Source organism: Zosterops lateralis, assembly GCF_965231275.1.
Source record: "Zosterops lateralis genome assembly, chromosome: 26".
NCBI classification, from domain to species: domain Eukaryota; kingdom Metazoa; phylum Chordata; class Aves; order Passeriformes; family Zosteropidae; genus Zosterops; species Zosterops lateralis.
The window spans coordinates 4093770-4119374 of record NC_139786.1 but is presented as its reverse complement, the minus strand read 5'-3'; the positions used below and the strand labels follow the sequence as shown (position 1 = coordinate 4119374).

Below are 25605 nucleotides of genomic sequence, written 5' to 3'. Positions count from 1 at the left end.
ATCCCAGAGATTCCCTTCACCTGCATCCCAGAGATTCCCTCCTCACATCCCAGAGATTCCCCCCTCACATCCCAGAGATTCCCCCCTCACATCCCAGAGATTCCCTCTGCACATCCCACCTGCATCCCAGAGATTCACCTCACACAGCCTAGGGCATCCCAAACATTCCCATCACCTTCATCCCAAAGACTCCTCTCACCTGCATCCCAAAGATTCTCTCTGCACATCCCACCTGCATCCCAGAGATCTCCTCCTCACATCCCACCTGCATCCTAAAGATTCCCTCCACCTGAATCCCAGAGATTCCCTCCACACAGCCCAGTGCATCCCAGAGATTCTCTTCATCTGTATCCCAAAGATTCCCTTTACCTGCATCCCAAAGATTCCCTCCATACAGCCACATGCACCCCAAAGATTCCCATCACCTCATTCCCAAAAATTCCCTTCACCTGCATCCCAAAGATTCCCATCACCTCATTCCCAAAAATTCCCTTCACCTGCATCCCAAAGATTCCCATCACCTCATTCCCAAAAATTCCCTTCACCTGCATCCCAAAGATTCCCATCACTTCATTCCCAAAAATTCCCTTCACCTGCATCCCAAAGATTCCCATCACCTTCATCCAGAGATTCCCATCACCTGTACCCCAGGGATTCCCATCCCCTCAATCCCACAGGGATTCACTCTCCCACCCCACATCCTCACCAGGAAAATCCCAATCCCTGTGTCCCATCCCCAGGGATGCTCTGTCCCGACACTGGCAGCACCAGGGACCCCAAAACACCTTTTTTTGGGGTTTTGGACCTCCCAAACCCCCTTTTTGGGGTTTTAGACCCCCCAAAACCTCCCCTGGGGGGTTCAAACCACCCCCAAGCCACCTTCACCCCAGGACTGCTCAGCCCTGGAGAGTCCCGGGCCCAGCTGGGCACAGAGGACCCCATAAAATTCCAAATTAAATATAATCCCACTGAAAATGTTGTTTTAAAATGCTCCCCTTTCCAGGGACCCCAGAAAACCTCAACATTGTGAATGATCCCACTGAAAGATCGGCTTTAAACTGTTCCCCTTCCCAGGGATGTCAGCAAGCCCCAAAATTAAATATAATCCCACTGAAAAAGCTATTTTAATGTGCTCCTCTTCCTAAGAACCCCAGCAAACCCCAAAATTAAAAATAATCCCACTAAACGAGTGGCATTACTGTGCCTTCCTTCCTAGAGACCCCAGAAAACTCCCAAATTAAAAATAATCCCACTGAAAAAGCTATTTTAACATGCTGCCCTTCCTGGGGACCCCAGAAAACCCCAAAATTAAAAAATAATCCCCCCAAAAAAAAGATTTTAACATGCTGCCCTTCCCAAGAACCCCCCAAAAACCCCTAAATTATAAATAATTCCACTGAAAAAGCTATTTTAACCTGCTGCCCTTCCCAGGAACCCCCCAAAACACCCTAAAATATAAATAATCCCATTGAAAAAAAGCTATTTTAACCTGCTTCTCTTCCTGAGGACCCTAGGAAACCACAAAATTATAAATAATCCCACCAAAAAAGCTATTTTAACCTGCTGCCCTTCCCAAGAACCCCCCAAAAAGCCCCAAAATTGAAAATAATCCCACAAAAAAAGCTATTTTAAAATGCTGCCCTTCCTGGGGGACCCCAGAAAACTCCAAAACTAAAAATAATCCCACAAAAAAAGTGATTTTAACATGCTGCCCTTGCTGGGGACCCTAGAAAACCCCGAAATTAAAAATAATAATTAAAAAAAAAAGAAGCTATTTTAACATGCTGCCCTTCCTGAGGACCCTAGAAAAACCCCAAAATTAAAAATAATCCCATTGAAAAAAGCTATTTTAATCTGCTCCTCTTCCTGAGAACCCCAGAAAGCCCAAAATTAAAAATAATCCCACTGAAAAAGCGATTTTAACACGCTGCTCTTCCTGAGAACCCCAGAAAACCCCGAAATTAAAAATAATCCCAAAAAAAAAAAAAAAAGCTATTTTAACATGTTGCCCTTCCCAGGAACCCCCAAAACCCCTAAATTATAAATAATCCCATTGAAAAAAAGCTATTTTAACCTGCTTCTCTTCCTGAGGACCCCAGAAAACTCCAAAATTAAAAATAATCCCACAAAAAAAAAAAAAAAAAAAAAAAAAAAAAAAAAAAGATTTTAAAGATTTTAACCTGCTCCTCTTCCTAGAGACCCCCTAAATTAAAAATAACGCCACTGACAGAGCAGCTTTTACCACTCTCCTTTCCCAGGGACACAAACCCTTCCCCTGCAGCCCAGAAATGAAATTTAAACCCCTCCAGCACATAACAACTTTACGAGCTGCTCCGTGTCCCCCATCCCGGCACGGAGGTTTAAATTAAAAATTAAAAAATTAAAATTAAAAAATGGGATTTTTTTTAAAAAAAAAGGGAGAGGTGGAGGTTTTGGTGTGGCCGTGCCATGGGAGGGATAGAAATTAGAGATGTTGGTGAAAATGTGTCAAGAAAAGCTGTCCTGAGCCTGCCCGAGGGTTGTGCTGCTATTTTTAACAGCACAAAAAGACGCCCAAAAAGTCGCCGGGTTTGAAAAAAAAAGAGAGAAAAAATAGGAAAAAAAAAAGGAAAAAAAAAAAAAATAAAAGTCCTGTATCAGTGTCACCAGAATGGATCCTGCACCAAATGAAATCGAAGCGAGAGGAAATTGCAGGAGAAAAAAAATCAAATTAACCGAGCTAATTCTCCTTTTTTCACTCCTTAAATCCATCCCTCCCGCTTTTCCTGAGGAGATGAAACCGAGACTCCCAACAACCTTTTGGAGCCGCGATTTATTTTTTTTTTTATTTTTTTTTATTTTTTCCCTGGGCAGCATCATTCATTCCCCCCTGGAAATGGTTCACCAGAGCTGGAAACCGCCGGAGATTTTCTGTTTATTCGCCTTTTTTTTTTTCGCCTTCAAACCGAGTTTTCTCTTCCCAATAAACTTTACCTCGCTGAGGTTTTTTTCAGCTCTCGAGGGGTGAAAAAAATCCTTTAAATTTTTTAAATTTTCCCCCAAAATCTGCACCCAGAGTCCCTGAAGGGCCATCCAGGGGATGTCCGGGAATGTCGCTGTGGCGGTGACAGGTTTGGTGGCGGTGACAGGTTTGGTGGCGGTGACAGGTTTGTCCCGGCAAAGCGACACGAGCTCAGCGCTGGCCCCGCTCTGCTCGGGCGCTGTCGCGACAGTGTCGCGGTGTTTGCGCCGAGTTTTCCTGCTCGGAGCCACCGTGTCCCCAAGGCGGGTGTCCCCTGTCCCCAAGGCGGGTGTCCCCTGTCCCCAAGGCGGGTGTCCCCTGTCCCCAAGGCGGGTCTATCCCCTGTCCCCAGGGCGGGTGTATCCCCTGTCCCCAAGGCGGGTGTGTCCCCTGTCCCCAAGGCAGGTCTATCCCCTGTCCCCAAGGCAGGTCTATCCCCTGTCCCCAGGGCAGGTGTGTCCCCTGTCCCCAAGGCGGGTCTATCCCCTGTCCCCAAGGCGGGTGTGTCCCCTGTCCCCAAGGCGGGGGTGTCCCCTGTCCCCAAGGCAGGTGTCCCCTGTCCCCAGGGCAGGTCTATCCCCTGTCCCCAGGGCGGGTGTCCCCTGTCCCCAAGGCAGGTCTATCCCCTGTCCCCAAAGTGGGTGTCCCCTGTCCCCAAGGCGGGTGTATCCCCTGTCCCCAGGGCAGGTGTCCCCTGTCCCCAAGGCAGGTGTCCCCTGTCCCCAGGGCAGGTCTATCCCCTGTCCCCAAGGCGGGTGTCCCCTGTCCCCAGGGCAGGTGTGTCCCCTGTCCCCAAGGCAGGTGTGTCCCCTGTCCCCAGGGCAGGTGTGTCCCCTGTCCCCAAGGCAGGTCTATCCCCTGTCCCCAAGGCGGGGGTGTCCCCTGTCCCCAGGGCAGGTGTCCCCTGGAAGGGCGGGGTGTCCCCAAGTGTCGCTTGGGGACAGGGATGGGGACAGGGACAGGAGGGACCCCGAGCCGTGTCCCCAGCCCGGAACACTCACGGCTCTGTCCGTCTGTCCCTCTGCACGGCGGGGACACCCCCGGACCGCCCCGGGGGTTGTTTGTCCCCCTTTGTCCCCAAATTAACCCCCTTGTCCCCAAAACGAGCAGCGCGGAGCGCGCTCTGTGCCCGGGGGGTCCCGGTGCGACGGAGCCAAAAATCCCGCTGGGGTTGTGGGGTTAACCCTTCACCTGCCGGGGTTAACCCTTCTCCTTCTCCCGCCGGGGTTAACCCTTTCCCTGCCGCGGAGTTTGCAGCCCCGAACTTTGCGGCTGAGCGGGGCCGGACCCCGCGCCCCTTTCCCCCTTCTCCTCTTCAGGCCGAGGGGCTCTGGGGGGTTTCTCCCTTCGGTTCCCCCCAGCAGCGACCCCCGAGAGTGATCCCCGACCTCGTAGGGTGCTCGGACCCCCAGGGCTGTCCCGGTGCCCCCCGGGGCTCTGTCGCTGCCCCCCAGGGCTGTCTGTGCCCCCCAGGGCTGTCTGTGCCCCCCAGGGCTATCCCGGTGCCCCCCGGGGCTGTCTGTGCCCCCCGAGGCTCTGTCGCTGCCCCCCAGGACTGTCCCGGTGCCCCCCAGGACTGTCCCGGTGCCCCCGGGGCTGTGTCGCTGCCCCGGCCGCACTCACGGTTTCTCTGCGCTGTCTCTCTCCGAGCCCCGGTCCCGCCGGTGCCGGTGCCGCTCCGGGCCCGCTGTCGCTGTCGCTGCCGGTGCTGTCGCTGTCCCCGGGGCTCCGCCGCCTCAGCTCCGCTCCATGTCCCCTCCGGGCTCCGCTGGGAGCTGCCCCGGCGCCGGCGGAGAGAGGGATGAGGAGGAGGAGGAGGAGGAGGAGGAGGAGGAGGAGGAGGGACGCGGCTCCAGCCAGCCAACACCGCGCTCTGGGCGGCCCGTCCCCTCCCCCGGGGACAGCGCCGGGGCTGCCCCGCTCTGCCCCAGCTCTGCCGCACGCCCAGAGCCCCCAAAGGCTGCCAGGACCCCCCAGAGTCCCCCCCGCACCCCTGAACCGGCCGGGCCCCCCCCCCCCCTCCAGCCGTGCGGGATTTTGGGGAGCCCCGTTCACATTTCCCCAGCCGGGGGGTCCCAAAATCACATCGCGCCCCCAAAACTCGCCTTCCAACTTCCAAAATCACCCCAAATTTACTCCTTCTGGTTCATTTGGTGCTGGTTTTACTCCTGATGGTTCATCCCCCACCTCCCTTTTCCCTGAAAATTCCTGACCATCCCAAAAAAACCCCTGAGAAACCCCCCGGGTGGGGCGGAGGCGCTTCCCGGGAGGGCCCAGGTGGGAGCGGCGGCGGAAGGTTCACCTGGGCAGGGAGGGGAACAACAAAGGGGGATCCAGGGGCTGTTCCTGGAGCCCGGCCCGGCCCATTGTGGAGCGCAGCCCGGGTGGAACCGCTCCCTCCTGGGAATTCTCCCTCTCCCGGGTTTACCCGCCTGGAACTTCCTGATGCCCCAAATCCACCATCCTCACCCAAAGGTGCGGCCCTGCGAGCTCACCTCCCCTGGGAGCCCCCGAATCCTCACCTTTGGGATTTTCAAATGGGGTTTGCTGATAAAAAGTCCCCCCCAAAAAACATCTCCAGGCTCCTCCTCCTCCAGGTGGGAATCCCAAAAGGGTTTCCCCGTTTCCAATCCCAAATCCAATCCCCTTTTTTTCAGTCTCAACAGGGTTCTCCCTTTTTCCAATCCCAAAAGGTGTTTCTCCATTTCCAATCCCAAAAGGATTTTCCCTTTTCCAATCCCAAAAGGATTTTCCCTTTTCCAATCCCAAAAGGATTTTCCCTTTTTTCAATCCCAAAAGGATTTTCCCTTTTTCCAATCCCAAAAGGATTTTCCCTTTTTTCAATCCCCAAAGGGTTTCCCTTTTCCAATCCCTAAAGGATTTTCCCTTTTCCAATCCCAAAAAAAGGACTGGATGTTTTTTTCATCATTAATTTTAGGGAAATCATTAGGGCAGGGGAATAAATAAATAATTAGGGGAATAAATAGGGAAGTAATTTTAGGGAAACCCAGGGAATCATTCTGTTAAAGGTTAAAATGCTCAAGGATTAAGCTCTGCTAAACCCTTTTTTGGAGTTATTTTTTTTCCCACACTGGATTTATGATGGAAGACCACCAGGAGCTCCCTTGGATCCACAAGGATTTTCCTGCCTGGAGACAAAATCCAGGAATTCCATCACCTGCCTCCCCCAGGGGATAAAATCCTGGAATTCCATCACCTTCCTGAGGGGATAAAATCCTGGAATTCCATCACCTTCCTGAGGGGATAAAATCCTGGAATTCCATCACCTTCCTGAGGGGATAAAATCCTGGAATTCCATCACCTTCCTGAGGGGATAAAATCTGGGAATTCCATCTCCTGCCTTCCCTGAGGGGATAAAATATTGAAATATTGGAATTTCATCACCTTCCCAAGGGGATAAAATCCAGGAATTCCATCACCTGCCTTCCCCAGGGGATAAAATCCTGGAATTCCATCACCCACCTTCCCCTCAAATCCCTTCCAGGGCAGCCCGGGGTGGGGGGGTGGCTTTGGACCGGCCACTGTTGACAAGGAATTTTTTTTTTTTTTTTTTTTTTTTTTTTTTTTTTTTTTTTTTTTTTTTTTTTTTTTTTTTTTTTTTTTTTTTTCCTGCCGTGAAACCTTTAAAATGTTGTGTCAACACGGAAAGGTTGTTTATGTTTCAGCAGCCGGGAAAGTTCCCATTGACTCCGGGCTCTTTCCTCCCCCACACCGTTATTTTCTTCCCTGAGAATTGCTTTTTTTTTTTTTTTCTTTCTTTTTTTTTTTTTCCAAGTGGGATTTTTTTTTTGGTTTTTTGTTAGTTTGTTGGGGTTTTTTTCCACCCAAAGGCAGGAGAGAAGAGATGGAGCCGCCGGGATTTGGGGTTTGCCTGACCCCACGGGCTGAGCTGGGGGTCCTGGAGGGGGTTTGGGCACTCCCAGCCCTGTCCCTGTCCCCATGCCAGGGGAAAGAGCAGAGCAGAGACCTGGGCTTGTTTCCCATCCTCACCCCGAGGATTGGACAGGAATGGGGGAGTGGGCGGCACTCACAGACCCCAGACCGTAAAGGGGCTCAGTGGAACATTCCTGTTAAACCCAGAGAAACATCCAGTTAAACTCAGTGGAACATTCCCACCAAAACCAGTGAAACACTTCCATCAAAACCAGTGGAACATTCCCATTTAAACCAGTGAAAAAATTCCCATTAAAACCAGTGAAACATTCCCATCAAAACCAGTGAAAGTTTCCCATTAAACTCAGCGAAACACTCCCATTTAAACCAGTGGAACATTCCCATTAAACCACTGGCATATTCCCATTAAAACCAGTGAAAAAATCCCATTAAAACAACTGGAACATTCCCATTTAGAACCAGTGAATCATTTGCATTAAAACCAGTGGAACATTCCCATTAAAACCAGTGAGACATTCCCATTAAACCACTGGAATATTCCCATTTAAACCAGTGAGACATTCCCATTTAAACCAGTGAGACATTCCCATTTAAACCAGTGAATCATTCCCATTAATCCAGTGAGACATTCCCATTTAAACCAGTGAGACATTCCCATTTAAACCAGTAAATCATTCCCATTAATCCAGTGAGACATTCCCATTTAAACCAGTGAGACATTCCCATTTAGAAACAGTGAATCATTCCCATTAAAACCACTGGAACATTCCCATTAAACCAGTGGAACATTCCCATTAAAACCAGTGGAACATTCCCATTAAAACCAGTGAGACATTCTCATTAAACCACTGGAACATTCCCATTAAACCACTGGAATATTCCCATTTAAACCAGTGAGACATTCCCATTTAAACCAGTAAATCATTCCCATTAATCCAGTGAGACATTCCCATTTAAACCAGTGAGACATTCCCATTTAGAACCAGTGAATCATTCCCATTAAAACCACTGGAACATTCCCATTAAACCAGTGGAACATTCCCATTAAACCAGTGGAACATTCCCAAATTCCCATTCCCAGCCGCAGACACAGGCCCAGGAGGACTCTGGGGCAGGACGCAGGGGCAGCTCCCCCCACCCAGCCCGTCCCCAGCCGAGGGGACACCTTGTCCCAGTGCCCCTCACAGGGGCAGCCTGGGGTGTCCCCAAAGCCACCAACTCCTCAGTGTCACCCCCTGACCCCGAGAGGCCTCAGGAGGTTGGGGAAGATTTATGGGGGATCCGTGTCCCCCACGGGCTCTGCTGTCCCCGAGGTCCCCAAGGCCACTCCAGGGGTCCCCAAACCGGACAGGGACACAATTCCCGAGGGACGGAGCCAACAAAGGAGCGGGAGCTTTGTTGGGGTCGCCACGGCAACAGCCGGGCCGGACTTTCACTTTCCTTTCCTCCCTGGCCAGGCCGGCCCCGGGGCTGGGGACTGTCCCCGCGGGGTCCCCCAGTGCCACCCACACTGCGGGCCCGGCACCCCTCTGGACCTGCTGGACACCTCCAGGACCTGCTGGACATCCCCAGGACCTGCTGGTCACCTCCAGGACCTGCTGGACATCCCCAGGACCTGCTGGTCACCTCCAGGACATGCTGGACACTCCCAGGACATGCTGGTCACCTCCAGGGCCTGCTGGACATCACCAGGACCTGCTGGACATCCCCAGGACATGCTGGACCCTCCCAGGACCTGCTGGTCACCTCCAGGGCCTGCTGGACATCCATCCCCAGGACCAGGTCCACCCACTGGACATCCCCAGGACCCGCTGGACACCTCCAGGACCTGCTGGACATCCCCAGGACATGCTGGACCCTCCCAGGACCTGCTGGACACCTCCAGGGCCTGCTGGACATCCATCCCCAGGACCAGGTCCACCCACTGGACATCCCCAGGACCTCCTGGACATCCTCAGGACTCGCTGGTCACCCCCAGCTCCTGTTGGACAGCCCCAGGATGTCCTGGATATCCCCAGGATCATCTGGACACTCCCGGGACATGCTGAACATCCCAGGACCTGCTGGACAAACTCAACACCCAACTCGGCATCCCCAGGACCTGCTGGACACCTCCAGGACCTCCTGGACATCCTCAGGATCCACTGGTCACCTCCAGGACCTGCTGGACAGCCCCAGGACCCCCTGGCCATCCCCAAGACCACAAGGACGAGGTGCCAGGCTGGAGACGATGGCACAGACCCTGTCCCTGTCCTTGTCCTTCCAGATGGGGCCACACGGGACCTGCCCAGCTCCTGCTCCCACCTGGCAGCACCTGGGCAAAGCCCCAGGAGCAGTTCCCGTCCTCCTCATCCCTCCTGCAGCTTTCCCCGCGCCTCCCCGGGGGCAGGAAGCCGGGACAATGGCTGGAGGGGCCGGCAGAGCCTCGGGGGCAGCGCTGCCGGGGCAGGGGGCAGCGGGGGAAAGGCACGGCCAGCGCTCGCCTTCCTTTTCCCAAGCCCTGCCCGCAGCCCTGGGAGCGCTGGGCTGAGCCGGGGCTGGCTGCAGGCCCCGGGCCGGCCGGGCTGACTCATGCAGAGGCTGCGGACAATGGGCTGCGCCCCTTCGGAACCGGCCCGAGGGGGCAAAGCCGCGGGAACAAACCCGGCCCGGCTTCCTGCAGGAAACGGAGCCTTTGTGGGGGCGCGGGCACGGGCTGAGCGCCCCGGGGGGCTGGGAACGGCTCCGGGGACACTCGGAGGGGGGTCTGCACTGTCCGGTGTCCCCACGGCCAGTCCCGGGTCCCCTCAGCTGTGTCCTCGTGGGAATGGAGCTCTCGTGTTCTTCCAGCCACTCCTGGTCCCTCAGCCAGTCCTGTGTCCCCAGAGCCACTCCTGTGTCCCCAGAGCCATTCCCCTGTCCCCAGAGCCATTCCCGTGTCCCCTCAGCCAGTCCTGTGTCCCCTCAGCCATTCCCCTGTCCCCAGAGCCACTCCTGTCCCCTCAGCCATTCCCATGTCCTCGTGGTCAGTCCTGTGTCCCTTCACCCATTTCCTTATGGGAACTCCATTTGTGTGTTCTTCCAGCCATTCCTGTGTCCCCAAAGCCACTCCAGTGTCCCTCAGCCATTCCTGTGTCCCCAAAGCCACTCCAGTGTCCCTCAGCCATTCCTGTGTCCCCAAAGCCACTCCGGTGTCCCTCAGCCATTCCCGTGTTCGCTCAGCCATTCCCATGTCCCCAAAGCCATCCCCGTGTCCCCTCAGTCATTCCTGTGTGCCCAGAGCCATTCCCGTGTCCCCAGAGCCATTCCATGTCCCTCTATCCATTCCCATGTCCCCTCAGCCACTCGTGTGTCCCCACAGTCAGTTCTGTGTCCCCTCACCCATGTCTTCATGGGAACTCCACTCCCATGTCCCCAAAGCCATTCCTGAGTCCCCTCAGCCATTCCCATGGTCCTGCCTTGTGTCCCACCCATGACAATCCTGGGATGGTGCAGTGAAGGTGCTGCCACTGCCCATGAGGTCATTGTCACCCACCAAGTGCCATCAGCTGGTGTGGTGGCACCGGCCAGTGTCCGGCACCCCAATCTCACCTCCCCACATCCCAGTCCCACCTTCCAGCGCCCCAATTCCCTCTTCCACCACCCCAATTCCCCCTGCCCGCACCCCAAATCCAGTCACACTCCTGGCTCAGCCCACCCCTGCCCACCCTGGAGGTCCCCAAGTGTGTCCCCTGCCATGGTGACACCACTGGTGCCACCCCGGGGACATCCAGCTCCAAGCAGGGCTCCTCTGGGACTCATTTCCTGACCTGCTTTTCACCCCCGGGGTTCTGATTGTCCCCCCTGTCCCTGTCCCTGTCCCCAGCACCAGGGGCCAGCCCAGCCACACATGAGGCAAATCCACCGTGGGGTGGGGGTGACAGGGCCAGCCTGGCATTGTCACCATGGCACTGTCCCCACAGCCAGCCTGGCATTGTCCCCACAGCCACCATGGCACTGTCCCCACAGCCAGCCTGGCATTGTCCCCACAGCCACCATGGCACTGTCCCCACAGCCAGCCTGGCACTGTCCCCACAGCCAGCCTGGCATTGTCCCCACAGCCACCATGGCACTGTCACCACAGCCACCATGGCACTGCCCCCACAGCCAGCACAGCACTGTCCCCACAGCCACCATGGCATTGTCACCACAGCCACCATGGCACTGTCCCCACAGCCAGCCTGGCATTGTCCCCACAGCCACCATGGCATTGTCACCACAGCCACCATGGCACTGTCCCCACACTCATCATGGCACTGTCCCCACAGCCAGCCTGGCATTGTCCCCACAGCCACCATGGCACTGTCCCCACACCCAGCACGGCATTGTCCCCACAGCCACCATGGCATTGTTCCCACAGCCACCATGGCATTGTCACCACAGCCACCATGGCATTGTCACCACACTCATCATGGCACTGTCCCCACACCCGGCCTGGCACTGTCCCCACACCCAGCACAGCACTGTCCCCTGGCATTGTCACCACACTCATCATGGCACTGTCCCCACAGCCAGCCTGGCACTGTCCCCACAGCCGCCATGGCACTGTCCTCACACCCACCATGGCACTGTCCCCACAGCTGTGCCCAGGCCATGGGGCAATGGGGCACCGAGCTGAGCTGGAGAGACGCGTGGGGAGGGACAGAGGGGACAGCAGGAGGGACACAGGGACAGCAGGAGGGACACAGGGACAGAGGGGACAGCAGGAGGGACAGAGGACAGCGGGAGGGACAGGGGACAGCGGGAGGGACACAGGGACAGAGGGGACAGCGGGAGGGACACAGGGACAGAGGGGACAGCAGGAGGGACAGGGGACAGCAGAAGGGACAGGGGACAGCAGGAGGGACACAGGGACAGCAGGAGGGACACAGGGACAGAGGGGACAGCGGGAGGGACAGGGGACAGCAGAAGGGACAGGGGACAGCAGGAGGGACACAGGGACAGGGCACGGCCGGACCACCCAGCGGGCCCAGGGGGGCGCGGTCCCTCCCCCGGGGCCCGAGCCCGGCGCTGTCCCTTCAAAGGCGACACTGGGGTTGTCACCCTGGGCCAGCCCGGCTCCAGAGGGGACCCGGTGCCAGCCAGGGCCCCCACAGAGGGGCTTTTCTTGTCCCCCCGGCCTTTGTTTTCTATTTAGTGCTTTTGTTCCCCCCTCTTTGGGGCTTTGTTCCAGCTCCTCCTTTGTTCCGACGCCTTTGGTTTCTCTTCCCTTTGATGCTTTGTCACTCCCTTCATCTTGGTGCTTTTCTTTTCTTTCCTTTTTTTTTTTTTTTTTTTTTTTTTTTTTTTTTTTTTTTTTTTTGGTTTGTTTTGGTTTTTTTGTTGGGTTTTTTTGGTGGTTTTTTTTTTTTGGTTTTTTTTTTTTTTTTTTTTTTTTTTTTTAAAGCCGGCTCTTGGAATTTTTTTTTTTTTTTTTGGAATTTTATTGGGCTCTTTTTTGTTGTTGGGTTTTTTTTTTTTTCCTGTCCTGGCCTCGGCATTTTTCTCCTTTCTCCTGCCTCGTCCACTCCTCGGGTCACACAGACGGGGCCCGGATTTGTCTCCAAACCCCCATTTGTCTTGTTTTGGTGCCTGCATTTCCCTGCTTTTATGTCCCCTTTTTTAATTTTTTTTTTTTTTTTTTTTTTTTTTTTTTTTTTTTTCTTAAGAGACTCTCAGCGATTTCTTCTCCCGGCTGAAGGGGGGGGGGGGGCTCGGGGTTTAATTAATTAACGAGTGTAATCTTTAGCTGCGGGATGTGCGGAGCATCATTAAGGGCTGTCATTAGGGTGTGAAGGGTTAGCGAGGGTTTAAATACCAGCTAATTGCAGCCAAGAGCTCCCGACTCCAAAAGAAAAAAAAGAGAAAAAAAAAAAAAAAATCCAGCGGGAACAGCCGAGATTTGGGATTTTGGGGAGATTTGGGAGAAAATTCCCGAGGAGGAGAGACAGAAAATTCCTGGGAGGAGAAGACACAGGGGGTAAAAGGTTGCTGGGAGCAAGGAATGAGTTCATTTGTCCTAAAAAATACCCCAAAATCGTCACTTTAGAGATGTTAAATGTCATTTTGGGGGACAGAACCCAGAAAATTTCCGATGGGGAGAAGACACAGGGGGTAAAAGGTTGCTGGGAGAAGGGGGGATTCTTATCTCCCAAAAAAACCCCCAAAATTCATCACTTTAGGTGTGTTAAATGCCATTTTGGGAGGCAGAACCCAGAAAATTTCCGACAGGGAGAAGACACGGGGGGTAAAAGGTTGCTGGGAGTAAGGAATGAGTTCATTTATCCTAAAAATCCTCCAAAATCATCACTTTAGGGATGTTAAATGTCACTTTGGGAGGCAGAGCCCAGAAAATTTCTGACAGGGAGAAGACACGGGGGGTAAAATGTTGCTGGGAGCAAGGAATGAGTTCATTTGTCCTAAAAATCCCCCCAAAATTCATCACTTTAGGTGTGTTAAATGCCATTTTGGGGGACAGAACCCAGAGAATTTCCGACAGGGAGAAGACACAGAGGGTAAAATGTTGCTGGGAATAAGGAATGAGTTCATTTGTCCTAAAAATCCCCCTAAATTTTCACTTTAGGGGTGTTAAATGTCATTTTGGGGGACAGAACCCAGGGCAGCGCCAGCCCAGGGCACAGGCGGTGCCAGGGGAGGATGGAGAGGGTTCACCACCTCCAGGGTGACGATTTTCCCTGTTTCCATCACCCAGAGGATCCAGGGCACCCTTGGGTGCGGGAATTGGGGGCTCAGGGAGGGTTCAGGCGGCCGCTGCCGCTCGGGGCGGTGACACAGAGAGGGGACAGGAGTGTGACATCAGAGAACAACCGTCCCCCCTATGGGGGCCCACCGCAGAAATCAGATACCGGCATTCAGAGCCGTTTATCCCCCCGAGAACGGCTCCCATCGCTTCGATTTCAGCGCCCCAAACCCTCCCTTTGCCAACCCCCACCAACCTCCGCCCGCAGCCGGGGCGGGCACAGGGGGATGTCGCATCAACCCCTAAAACGAGCCCAGGATCCTTTTTTTTTTAAATTATTATTTATTTTTGGGGCGCCCCAAACCCCCGATCCCGCAAGTTTCGAGCAGCTGGCGCTGAACTCGAGGGGAGGAAACAGCCAAAAAAAATAGCAACAGGATGTGCCCCCGAGATAAGGTGATCGATATCAGAGAGCGCCGCTTTTTTTTTTATTATTTTTTTTTTTTTTCAGCCCCAGCTGCTCCAACCGAGCGCTGCAGGAGATGGGCCCCGATAGGCCCCTCCAGAACCCCAAATTATTTGGTTTTTTGTAACCCAGTGACGTCCTAGAGGTTTCTTTTGGGGTTTTTTTGGAGGGAGGAGGGGGTGGGTTTGGGGTGGGTGATTTGGGGGGTCTGGGCGCTGTTAAAACACCCCCAAAATTCTGGCACGGCGTTCCTGGGATGGGTGGGAAGGGTCCAGAAGGGGATTTTTTTGGGAGAGGAAACAGCTGGGTGACACCTCGGTGATCCCAAAAATGAGCGAGGGCACAGCTGGAGCTCCCCGAGGGAGAACAGCCCCATCCCCAGGGTGAGGAATTCTCGGGAATTCCCCGCAGGGAGGAGAAGGCGCAGCAGCTCCCAGGGGGTAAAAGGTGCTGGGAGCAAGGAGTGCGTTCTTATCTCCCCAAAAAAAACCCCAAAATTCATCACTTTAGGGGTGTTAAATGTCACTTTGGGAGGCAGAGCCCAGAAAATTTCTGACAGGGAGAAGACACAGGGGGTAAAATGTTGCTGGGAGTAAGGAATGAGTTCATTTGTCCTAAAAATACCCCAAAATCGTCACTTTGGGGGTGTTAAATGTCATTTTGGGGGACAGAACTCAGGGCAGCGCCAGGCCAGGGCACAGGCGGTGCCAGGGGAGGATGGAGAGGGTTCAGCCGCCTCCAGGGCGGTGATTTTTCCCTGTTCCATCACCCGGCGGGTCCAGGGCACCCTTGGGTGCGGGAATTGGGGGCACAGAGCAGCCTCAATCCCAAAGGGAAAATCCCTGCCCCGTCCGCCCTTCCCGTGGCTCGGGGGGGGGCAAAACCCGAGCTGGGATCAGCCGGGACACCCCCGGGGACACCCCGAGGACATCCAGGACACCCCGAGGACATCCAGGACATCCTGGGGACACCCCAGGGACATCCTCCCCCTCCTGAGAGCCGTGCCCCGCACATTGTCCCCCCAGCCTGTGTCACCTCCACCAGTCCCCGGTGCCCGCCCAGCCTGCACCTCCAGAGCTTAAAAAAAAACAACAAAAAGAACCGTAAAAAAACCCCCCAAACCCATCCCGCGGGTCTGCCCGGGCTCAGGCCGCCGGTGCCGCTGTTCAAATGCAAACTCCGAGCCGATAAAACCCGGATTGCCCATCCTAAATCCCCCCGCTGGGCTTGGTGGCACCTCCTTGATGCCACCAACCACCTCCCGTGGCATTGTCACCCAGATCACCCTCAGCTCGCCCTGCCCCGGCCTCCAAAAGGCTGAACCAGGTTTTGATACTAAAAAAAAAAACCACCCCAAAAAAATCCCCCCGATCTCTGTCTCCGCAGCCATGCAAGGAATATTGTTCAGCGCAGCACAAAAGCATCCCTGAAAATAGAAGCGCCAGGGCCAGGCCTGCCAGTGGCTGTGTGAGATAACGTCTACTCGCAAACAGAGTGTCTTTGTGCCGCTGTCACTGTCCCCATTGTTCGCGAGCCCATTGCCTCGGGGATATTGTTCCCTCCTTTTGTCTCAGCCCGGCTCCTTTTTGTTTGACTTTACTTTACCATTTCATTCCTCTCCTTTGTGGCGCCGTTCTTTGCTTTTGTCTCTCTCTCTCTCTCTCTCTGCCTTTTCTCTCGCTGATTTGTATTTAGCGATTGTTCCCGGCTCGCTGCGGGCACAAAGTGCTCCGGGGCTCTTTTCTCACTCCATTCATGCCCCATTCAGGTGCGTTTGTTTGCCCATAGGTAGCGGCGGGAGAGGGGTTTGGGAGGGGGTGAGGGGTTTTGGGGGGTCTTGGTGGCCTTTGGGGACAGCGAGGTCACCGTGTCCCCCATCCCAGCGACAAAAGAGCACCGGGAAAAGGAGAAATGAGACCCCAAAAGGAGAAATGAGACCCCCAAAGGAGAGATGAGACCCCCAAGGGACAAATGAGACCCCCAAAGGAGAGATGAGACCCCCAAGGGACAAATGAGACCCCCAAAGGAGAAATGAGACCCCAAAAGGACAAATGAGACCCCCAAAGGAGAGATGAGACCCCCAAAGGAGAGATGAGGCCTCAAAAAAGAGTAAATGAGACCCCAAAAAGAGAAATGAGACCCCAAAAGGAGAGATGAGCCCCCCAAAGGAGTAATGAGACCCCAAAAGGAGTAATGAGACCCCAAAAGGACAAATGAGACCCCAAAAGGACAAATGAGACCCCCAAAGGAGAGATGAGGCCTCAAAAAAGAGTAAATGAGACCCCAAAAGGACAAGTGAGACCCCAAAAGGAGAAACGAGACCCCCAAAGGAGAGATGAGGCCTCAAAAAAGAGTAAATGAGACCCCAAAAGGACAAGTGAGACCCCAAAAGGACAGATGAAAGCGCAGGTGGGCCCAGAGGTGGCCGAGGATGCTGACAGGGACAGGGACAGGGACAGGGACAGGGACACGGGGGTGGCCCCCAGAGGTGACCGGGCCCGGGGCCACCAGGGCTGAGCGGATCCCTCCCTGGAATTGCCGATCCCGAGTCCCCAGAGCCCCAAGGCTCCCCCATGGCTGGATTTGGGGAGCCTGTGGGGAGCATTCCCTGCGCTCCCCCGCGGCTGGGACCCCCCGGGGACCCTGGGGTGACACCGGGGTGGGCACCACCCGCCCCCGGCCGGGCCCGCAGGGAGGGGATTCACCCCTCGGGCTCCTGGGGACAGCGGGGGTGGCCGGAGGTGACCTGGGGACACCCTGGGGACATCCTGGGGACACCCGGGCAGAGGCTCCCGTGGGGTGGGGACACCCCCTGCCCCCTCCCCGGCCCTGCCGGGTGCTCGTTCCCCACGCCACGGGGAGGATTGGGAGGATTGGGAGGATTTAGAGGATTCGGATTCCCCAGGAATCCTCCAGGGCCACCCGCGGAGACAACAAAGCGCCGCTGTTCTCCCCGTGACACGGCCCGGTCACCCCACGGGGCTTTTCCATCCCCTCCCCGCCGCCGACACCCCGAGGGCTGGAAAAGAAACCTCCTCCTCCTCCTCCTCCTCCTGCTCCTCGCCCCACCGGAGCGGGAGAGGCTCCCCAGACTCACCCGGAGCGAGGGCCGGACGGGACCGGGGGACAGCCAGGGAGCAGGGGACAGCCAGGGAGCAGGGGACAGCGAGGGAGCAGGGGACAGCCAGGGAGCAGGGGACAGCCAGGGAGCAGGGGACAGCCAGGGACCGGGGGACAGCGAGGGACCGGGGGACAGCGAGCGGCGGTGGCTCCTCGGCCGGCGGGGGGGGCGGGCCCGGGAATGGAGGGAGCGGACCCGGGGCCATTGTCTCATTGTTCGGGCTTCAAAAGGACAATGGGCCATTGTTGTCCCCGGGGATCCCATTGTTTGCTTTCCCTGCAGATCCCGGAGCTCTCCCCCCAGGGCCGGCTCCGTGTGTGGGACGCTGGAGAACAACGAGGCAGGAATGTTTGCCTTCCCCGCCCGCCCCCCGCCCGCCTTTATTTTTGGGGTTTTTTTTTGGCTTTTCTCCCGTCCTGAGAAGGTTCAGCAGGGCCCGGGAGAGCCCAGAGACCCCCAGACCGCGCAGGGATGGGCTGAGAGAGGAGGAAATCCATCCTCCATCCCTCCATCCCTGCGGATTCCCAAACCAGCCGGGATTCTGCTGGGACACGGACCCGGCTCTGTTTCCAGGAGCATCCACCTGGCAAAATCCCGATTTTCCGGCCTCCTCCCAGCCCTGACATCCCCCAGAGCCAAAATCTCGGGACTTGGCTCCTGCAGGGCGCAGGAAAATCCTCCTGGAAGCACAAAAATGGCTCGGGCAGGGACGGCCCGGCCCGGGGCGCTCCCGGTGCCGCATCCCGGGTCAATTCCCGCGGCTGCGGCCTCGGGAAAATTAAATTGTGGAGCCGGGAAAAGGCTGGGGGAGAGGGAAGAGCAGAATTCCAGGAGCGGGAAAGGAGCGGGGAAGAGATGGGGAAGAACAGAATTCCAGGAGCAGAATTGCAGCCCCTCCGCAGCCCGAGGGATGGATGGAGCAGGGAAGAGCCCAGGGACACTCGCGCTGCCCCCAGAGCCGGGAACAGCAGGAAACTCCAGCCGGGAGCTCGGGACGAGCCTGGGGACGGCTCCGGGCTGGCGCTGCGGGAAAAGGGGATTTTCCCCTGCGGGAAATTCCCTCCCCAGGGCTTCGACCACCCCCGGGATGACCCTTGGAGAGATCCCGGCCCGGCTGGAAGAGCCCCCCGAGCTCCCCCCGAGCCCCCCCGGGGCTGAGATCCCCCCAAGCCCGGGCTCAGCCGCTCCCCAGCTTTGTCCCCCCTGCCCGCCTGTCCCCGGGGGTCCCCGGCTGTCACCGCCCCCCAGCCTGTCCCTAATGGGAGGGGGACAAACCCAGCCTGGGGGACAAGCCCGGCCTGGGGAGGCCCAGCCCAAGCTCAGCTTAAAAGCAAACAAAACAAAACAAAACAAAACAAAAACAACCCAATAAATCTGCGTTTAGATTTTTTTTTTCAAAGGTGAAACAGCCCAGGCCGGGCTGGGGATGGGAAAATCCCGGGAATTCCCACGGGTTCCAGCCGGGAGAGCAGGCCGGGCTTTGCCTCTGCAGCGCCCCCGAGAGGGATTTGTGGGGAAAAGGGGTTTTTGTGTGAGAGGCGGGGATTGCTAGGAGCGGTTTGGGGCGGGATAAGGGATGGGTTTGGGATCTGCTGCCTCCGAGCTGATCCCGGGGGTCCCACAGGGACAGGACAGTGTCCCCATTCCCGGGGGTCCCACAGGGACAGGACAGTGTCCCCATTCCCGGGGGTCCCACAGGGACAGGACAGTGTCCCCATTCCCGGGGGTCCCACAGGGACAGGACAGTGTCCCCATTCCCGGGGGTCCCACAGGGACAGGACAGTGTCCCCATTCCCGGGGGTCCCACAGGGACAGGACAGTGTCCCCATTCCCGGGGGTCCCACAGGGACAGGGACAGTGTCCCCATTCCCGGGGGTCCCACAGGGACAGGGACAGTGTCCCCATCCCCGGGGGTCCCACAGGGACAGGGACAGTGTCCCCATTCCCGGGGGTCCCACAGGGACAGGGACAGTGTCCCCATTCCCGGGGGTTCTACAGGGACAGGGACAGTGTCCCCATTCCCGGGGGTCCCACAGGGACAGGGGCGGTGTCCCCATTCCCGGGGGTCCCACAGGGACAGGGGCGGTGTCCCCATCCCCGGGGGTCCCACAGGGACAGGGACAGTGTCCCCATTCCCGGGGGTCCCACAGGGACAGGGACAGTGTCCCCATTCCCGGGGGTTCTACAGGGACAGGGACAGTGTCCCCATTCCCGGGGGTCCCACAGGGACAGGGACAGTGTCCCCATTCCCGGGGGTCCCACAGGGACAGGGGCGGTGTCCCCATCCCCGAGCCCTGTGGGGACACAGGTGCCACCCCTGGGCACCGCCCCTTGGCATTGGCTGCCCGGGGGGTCCCGGGTCTGCATCCCCTGCAGCCCCAGCGCGGGGAGGTGACAATGCAGGGGACAGGGGAGGTGACACAAACCCGGGGAGGTGGCAGTGGCTGGAGACCCAGAGAGGTGACGGTGGCTGGGCACAGGCAGGGGCGGCACAAACAGGGGAGGTGGCAGCGGTTGGGGACACGGGCGGGTGGCAGTGGCTGGGGACAGGCAGGGGTGGCACAAACCCGGGAGGTGACAGTGGCTGGGCGCAGGCAGGGGTGACACAAACAGGGGAGGTGGCAGTGGCTGGGGACACGGGCGGGTGGCAGTGGCTGGGGACACGGGGAGGCGACACAAACCCGTCTGAGGTTCTTCACCCGCCCAGGATGTGATTTCCACACCTGCGGGTGACACACCCACACTGCCACACTGCCATTGTCACACTCACTGTCACTCCCCCTTTCCTGTCCCCCACCGCGCTCCCACCTCTGCCTCGATCTGATCGCACTTCCTCCTTATCAGATCAGCTCTGCTGATAAGGGAGCAGGGCTGGTCAGGGATCAGGGCTGATAAGGGATCAGAGCTGATAAGGGATCCCATAAGGGATCAGAGCTGATAAGGGATCACATAAAGGATCAGAGCTGATAAGGGACCCCATAAGGGATCAGAGCTGATAAGGGACCCCATAAGGGATCAGAGCTGATAAGGGATCACATAAAGGATCAGAGCTGATAAGGGATCCCATAAGGGATCAGAGCTGATAAGGGACCCCATAAGGGATCACAGCTGATAAGGGATCACATAAGGGATCAGAGGTGCTCAGGGATCCCATAAGGGACCATGGTTGATAAGGGATCAGAGCTGATCAGGGCTCAGAGCTGATAACAGATCCCAGCTGATAAGGGACCACTGTTGATCAGGGATCCCAGCTGATAAGGGCTCGGAGCTGACTGATAAGGGCTCAGAGCTGATCAGGGATCACAGAACGGATCCTGCTGACCCGGGCTCGGGGCTGAGGGGTCTCTGCCCTGTCCTCAGCCCTCCCGGGGGGGTTTGAGGTTCCCTGGGAATCCCAAATATCCATGGGAAGATCCCACAGGATTCCAGCATGGAGCTGTTGATCTGCCTGACACTCCAGGAGTTTCTCCTTCCAGGGCAGGGATGGGGCTCAAATATTCCATTTTTTTTTAGGGAAAAGGAGCTTTTTTTCCCAAAAATCAAACACTGGGAAAACCTAAAAGCGCCCCCAGCTGGATTTGGGGTTTGTGGGACCTGGGAAAGGAGAAAAACTCCCTCTGGGAAAAGGGAAAGAATGGGAATTTCCATCCCTGGGATGGGATTTGTGCCACATCCCAGCGAGCTGATCCAGGATTTGGGGTTTTGAATTCCTCCCCAAAGCAGCTTCACCCTCATCCAGCCCTGCCCGGGAACTGAGGGAATTTTCACCCTCCGGAGACCACGAGAGGCTCCGAGGCCGCAGAAAATCCAAGGAAAAAGGGGCTGGGAAAACCAGAGCCCGCAGCTCCCCCTTCTGTCCGGAGCCTTCGGGAAGGTGGTTTTTTTTTTTTTTTCCCGTTCTGGAAGGAATTTGGGCTGAATTCCCAGAGAATTCCCAGAGAATTCCTGCAGAATTCCAAAAATCCCGGGAGCCTCCCCCAGGTGAGGACTGGGAAAGGATTTATTGAGAAAAAGGAGATTGGTTTGGGAAAAAGGGATTTGATTTCGGGATAAATTGACTGGTTTAGGGGGAAATAATTGATGATTTTTGGGATAAAGGGGTGAGTTTTTTGGGGAAAGGGATTGGTTTGGGAAAAGGATTTTTTTGGGGAAAGGGGATTTGTTTTGGGAAGAGGGAATTCGTTTTTGGGGAAAAAAAAAGGATTCTTTTTGGGAAGAAGGGATTTTTTGGGGGGAAGAAGGGACTGGATTGGGGAAAAAGGGATTTTGGAGGAAGAAGGGGTTGGTTTTGGGGGGAAAAAAGGATTATTTTGGGGAAGATGGGATTTGGAAAAAAGGGACTTTTTGGGGAAAAAGAGATTTGTTTTGGGAAATAAAGGATTCTTTTTGGGAAGAAGGGATGGGTTTTAAGAAGCAGAGATGGATTTAGGCACAATGAGATTGTTTTTGGGATAAAGACCTTGATTTGGGAAAAGCAGAACCCCCAGGATCCAACCCCACAGGGAAAAAAAAAAACCCCAGGAAAATCCTCTCCCCACCCCAGACCGAACCCCCACTCCCGTCTTTTCTGAAAAACATTTTTTATTCCCCCGAGAAAAGCCCCAAAACTACAAAACAGAATCCCCAAAGGCCCGTGGGGAGCTCCACCTCTGGCACATCCCAATCCCGGTTTGTTTTCCAGAGCTCCCAGTCCCAGATTTCCTAACTGGAGACGCTCTGCAGGAGGGTGATGTTGTCCCCCTTCAGCATGATCCGACCTGGAACCCAACGGGATCGGGGAATGTGGGGATGGTTTGGGATGGGGGACCCCAAACCCCCCTGCCCACAGCTGGATCCCAACCCCAAACCCCCATTTCAGCTCCCAACCCCTGGATTTAAATCCCAATCCCAGCTTTTGGCATCCCAAACCCCCATTTCAGCTCCCAACCCCTGGATTTGAGCTCCCACATCTGGATTTCAGCCCCACAGCTGCAGTTCAGGTCCCAACCCCAGGATTTCTGGGCTCCCCCCTGTGTGGTTTTCCTGTCCCACACTGGGATTTCAGGTTACGTTGGGATTTTTAGGCTCCAGCACCTGGATTTTAGATCCCAAACCTGGGGTTTCACGTCCCACATCCAGGTTTTGGGATGTCACAGCTGGATTTCAGATCCCACAGCTGCATTTCAAGTCCCATTCCCAGGTTTTGGGCTCCCAAACTGGAATTTTCAGGCTCCCACACCTGGATTTCAGGTCCCATCCCCAAATTTCACATCCCACACCAGATCCAGGATCTCACATCCGGATTTCTGGTTCCACACCTTGATTTCAGGTTTTAACACCCAAGTTTCAGGTTTTAACACCCAAATTTCAGGTTTTAACACCCAAATTTCATGTTTTAGCACCCCGATTTCAGGTTTTAACATCCCAATTTCAGGTTTTAGCACCCTGATTTCAGGTTTTAACATCCCAATTTCAGGTTTTAGCACCCGAATTTCAGGTTTTAACACCCAATTTTCAGGTTTTAGCACCCCAATTTCAGGTTTTAACACCCCAATTCCAGATTTTAGCACCCGAATTTCAGGTTTTAACACCCAATTTTCAGGTTTTGACACCCAAATTTCAGGTTTTGACACCCAATTTTCAGGTTTTAATACCCAAATTTCATGTTTTAGCACCTGGATTTCACATCCTCCACCTGCAGTTCAGGCTCCCACCCCTGGATTTCGGGTCCCAGCCCCCAATTTCCTGCCCCACTCCCCAAATTCCCCCCCTGACGTACCCAGCTGCTTCCTGGACTTGGTTTTGGAGTGAATCTCCTCAGCATCGTCCAGCACCAGGTTCATGTACTCGTCAAAGCCCTGCAGGGGCAGCACCAGCCTCAGGCAGGGGCTCAAAACCCCCAAAACCCCAAATTCCTGAGAGAAACAGGGACATTCCCACCCCTCACACGGGTTTTTTCATGGAAAAGAAGGAAATAATGGGTTTAGGGATGGGAAAAATGGGAAAATAGGAATGGGGAAAATGGGAAAAATGAATGGAAATGGGTTTAGGGATGGGAAAAATGGAAAAAAGGAATGGGAATGGAAAAAATGGGAAAATGGGACAAAGGAATGGGAAAAAAAGGAATGAGAGTGGGAAAAATGGAAAAAAAGGAATGGAAATGGGAATGGAAATGAGTTTAGGAATGGAAAAACAGGAAAAAAAGAATGGGAATGGTTTAGGAATAGGAAAATGGGGAAAAAGGAATGGAAATGGGTTTAGAAATGGGAAAAATAGAAAAGAATTACAATGGAAAAATGGGAAAAAAGGAATGAGAATGCAAAAAATTGAAAAAATGAATGGAAATGGGTTTAGGAAGAGCAAAAATGGGGAAAAAAGAATGGAAATGAGTTTAGGAATGAGAAAAACAGGAAAAAAGAATGGGAATGGGTTTAGGAATGGGAAAATGGGAAAATTGGAAAAAAAGGAATGGGAATGGAAAAATGGGAAATTAATGGGGAAAAGGGATGGGAATGGAAATGGGTTTAGGAAGAGGAAAAGTGGGGTAAAAAGAATGGGAATGAGTTTAGGAATGGGAAAATGGGAAAAAAATGGGAATGGGAAAAATGGGAATGGGAAAAAAGAAATGGGAATGGAAATGGGTTTAGGAATAAGAAAAAAGGGAAAAAAAGAATGGGAATGGAAAAAATGGGGAAATGAGTAAAAAGGGAATGGGAATGGAAAAAATGGGAAAAAAGAAATGGGAATGGAAATGGGTTTAGGAATGGGAAAAATGGAAAAAAAAAAGAATGGGAATGGAAAAAAACGGGGGAAAATGGGAAATACAGGGAAAAAAGAAATGGGAGGGAATGGGAAAAAAGGAATGGAAATGGGTTTAGGAATAGGAAAAATGGAAAAAAAAAAGGACTGGAAATGGGTAAAATGGGAAAAAGGGAATGGAAATGGGAAAAGGAATGCGTTCAGGGACAGGAAGGAGCAGAGGGGGCCCGGGGCAGGGGGACAGGCTCAGCACACTCACGATGATGCAGCCTTCTATCCTCATGTTCACCTGCTCATAGAGCCACACCTGGATCCGGGATCTCTGCAAAACACACACCGGGAGAGAGAGAAAAAACCAGGGCTGAGATCAGCCCGGGCACCGCGGGGGGCCTGAGCTTCCCTGGGAATCCCAAATATCCACGGGAAAATCCCCCGGGATTGCCCGAGGGAGGAGCAGCAGGCACTGCCCGCACCTCCAAAGGGTTTGAAATGGAAATAAACTGGATTTAAATTGGGTTTAGGGAGGGGGTTCTTCCCTGGGAGGGGCTGCGATGGAATTCCCAGAGGAGCTGCGGCTGCTCCACCCCTGGGAGTGTCCCAGGGCAGGCTGGACAGTGGGTAAAATGGATAAAAATTTGATGAAATGGATAAAAAAATGGATAAAATGGATAAAAAAATATGGATAAAATGGCACTCTGGGATAGTGGGAGGTGTCCCTGCCCATGGGATTGGACGATCCCTTCCAAGCCAAAGCATTCCAGGATTCCATGGGCTGGTTTGGATGGGATATTGGGAATAAATCCTTCCCTGGGGATGGGGAATCCAGAGAATCCGGGGCTGTCCCTGGATCCCTGGGAGGGTCCCAGGCCAGGCTGGAGCAGCCCGGGACAGGGGAAGGTGTCCCTGCCCCAGGAATGGGGGCACTGGAGGGGATTCGAGGTCCCGGTTCCCGGTACTCACGTTCTGCAGGTAGCGGAAGATGAGGTTCTGCATCGAGAGTTAAGGACAAAGCACAGCCGGGAGCGCCCGGGGACGGGACCCGCCGCCCTCAGGAGCCGAAACCCGCGACCCCCGAAACCCCTGAGGGGTAAAACCCGCGACTCCTGAGGGGGAGCCCGAAACGCCCCGCGGGGGAACCCGCAGCCCTCAGGACTGAAGGCCGCGATCCCCCCGGATGGAGCCGCTACCCCGATAATGAAACCCGCCAGCCCCGCGCTCCCCCGGCGCCCCGAGAGCCCCGCGGCAGGATACGATGGGCTGCACCATCACCTTCTGCACCTTCTGGCCCTGCCCGCGGTACGCCATGGCTGCGCGGGGCACTGTGGGATAGCGGCGGTGTGAGGGGAGAGAGGAGCGCGGGGCACTGTGGGATAGCGGCGGTGTGAGGGGAGAGAGGAACGCGGGGCACTGTGGGATAGCGGCGGTGTGAGGGAATGAGGAGCGCGGGGCACTGTGGGATAGCGGCGGTGTGAGGGGAGAGAGGAACGCGGGGCACTGTGGGATAGCGGCGGTGTGAGGGGAATGAGGAGCGCGGGGCACTGTGGGATAGCGGCGGTGTGAGGGGAATGAGGAGCGCGGGGCACTGTGGGATAGCGGCGGTGTGAGGGGAGAGAGGAGCGCGGGGCATTGTGGGATAGCGGCGGTGTGAGGGGGAAAGAGGAGCGCGC

At 55.3% G+C, this 25605-nt stretch overlaps 2 protein-coding genes and 1 long non-coding RNA gene across 3 annotated transcripts in view; all 3 read right to left on the bottom strand.

The window, feature by feature from the left end:
* The window catches only part of SOX13 (SRY-box transcription factor 13), a 156009-nt gene extending 151322 nt beyond the window's left edge, over nt 1–4687 (bottom strand). The window contains exon 1 of the mRNA XM_083878556.1: nt 4625–4687. The gene's annotated coding sequence lies outside the window, so the exon portion shown is untranslated. The remainder of the gene's footprint in view (nt 1–4624) is intronic.
* The window catches only part of LOC310919239, a 190737-nt gene extending 178119 nt beyond the window's left edge, over nt 1–12618 (bottom strand). The window contains exons 1-2 of the long non-coding RNA XR_014591801.1: nt 12161–12618; nt 6545–6631 (exon numbers count right to left, since the gene is read on the bottom strand). This is a non-coding gene — a long non-coding RNA (uncharacterized lncRNA). The remainder of the gene's footprint in view (nt 1–6544; nt 6632–12160) is intronic.
* Nucleotides 12619–21763: 9145 nt separating this feature from the next.
* SNRPE (small nuclear ribonucleoprotein polypeptide E) lies at nt 21764–25350 on the bottom strand. Its single transcript, XM_083878377.1, has 5 exons — nt 25190–25350; nt 24899–24925; nt 24198–24260; nt 22959–23037; nt 21764–21957 (listed from the first exon to the last, which is right to left on the bottom strand). Exons 1-5 carry the CDS (start codon nt 25241–25243, stop codon nt 21902–21904), a joined length of 279 nt encoding a protein of 92 aa, XP_083734503.1. The 5' UTR covers nt 25244–25350; the 3' UTR covers nt 21764–21901.
* Between the last annotated feature and the right edge of the window lie 255 nt (nt 25351–25605).

Coding starts and splice junctions, on each gene's coding strand:
- SNRPE (XM_083878377.1), bottom strand. CDS start 25,243: ATGGCGTACCGCGGGCAGGGCCAGAAGGTGCAGAAGGTGATGGTGCAG. Junction 24,261..24,898: donor TCTTCCGCTACCTGCAGAAC/GTGAGTACCGGG, acceptor TGTGTTTTGCAG/AGATCCCGGATCCAGGTGTG. Junction 21,958..22,958: donor CAAGTCCAGGAAGCAGCTGG/GTACGTCAGGGG, acceptor GTTGGGTTCCAG/GTCGGATCATGCTGAAGGGG.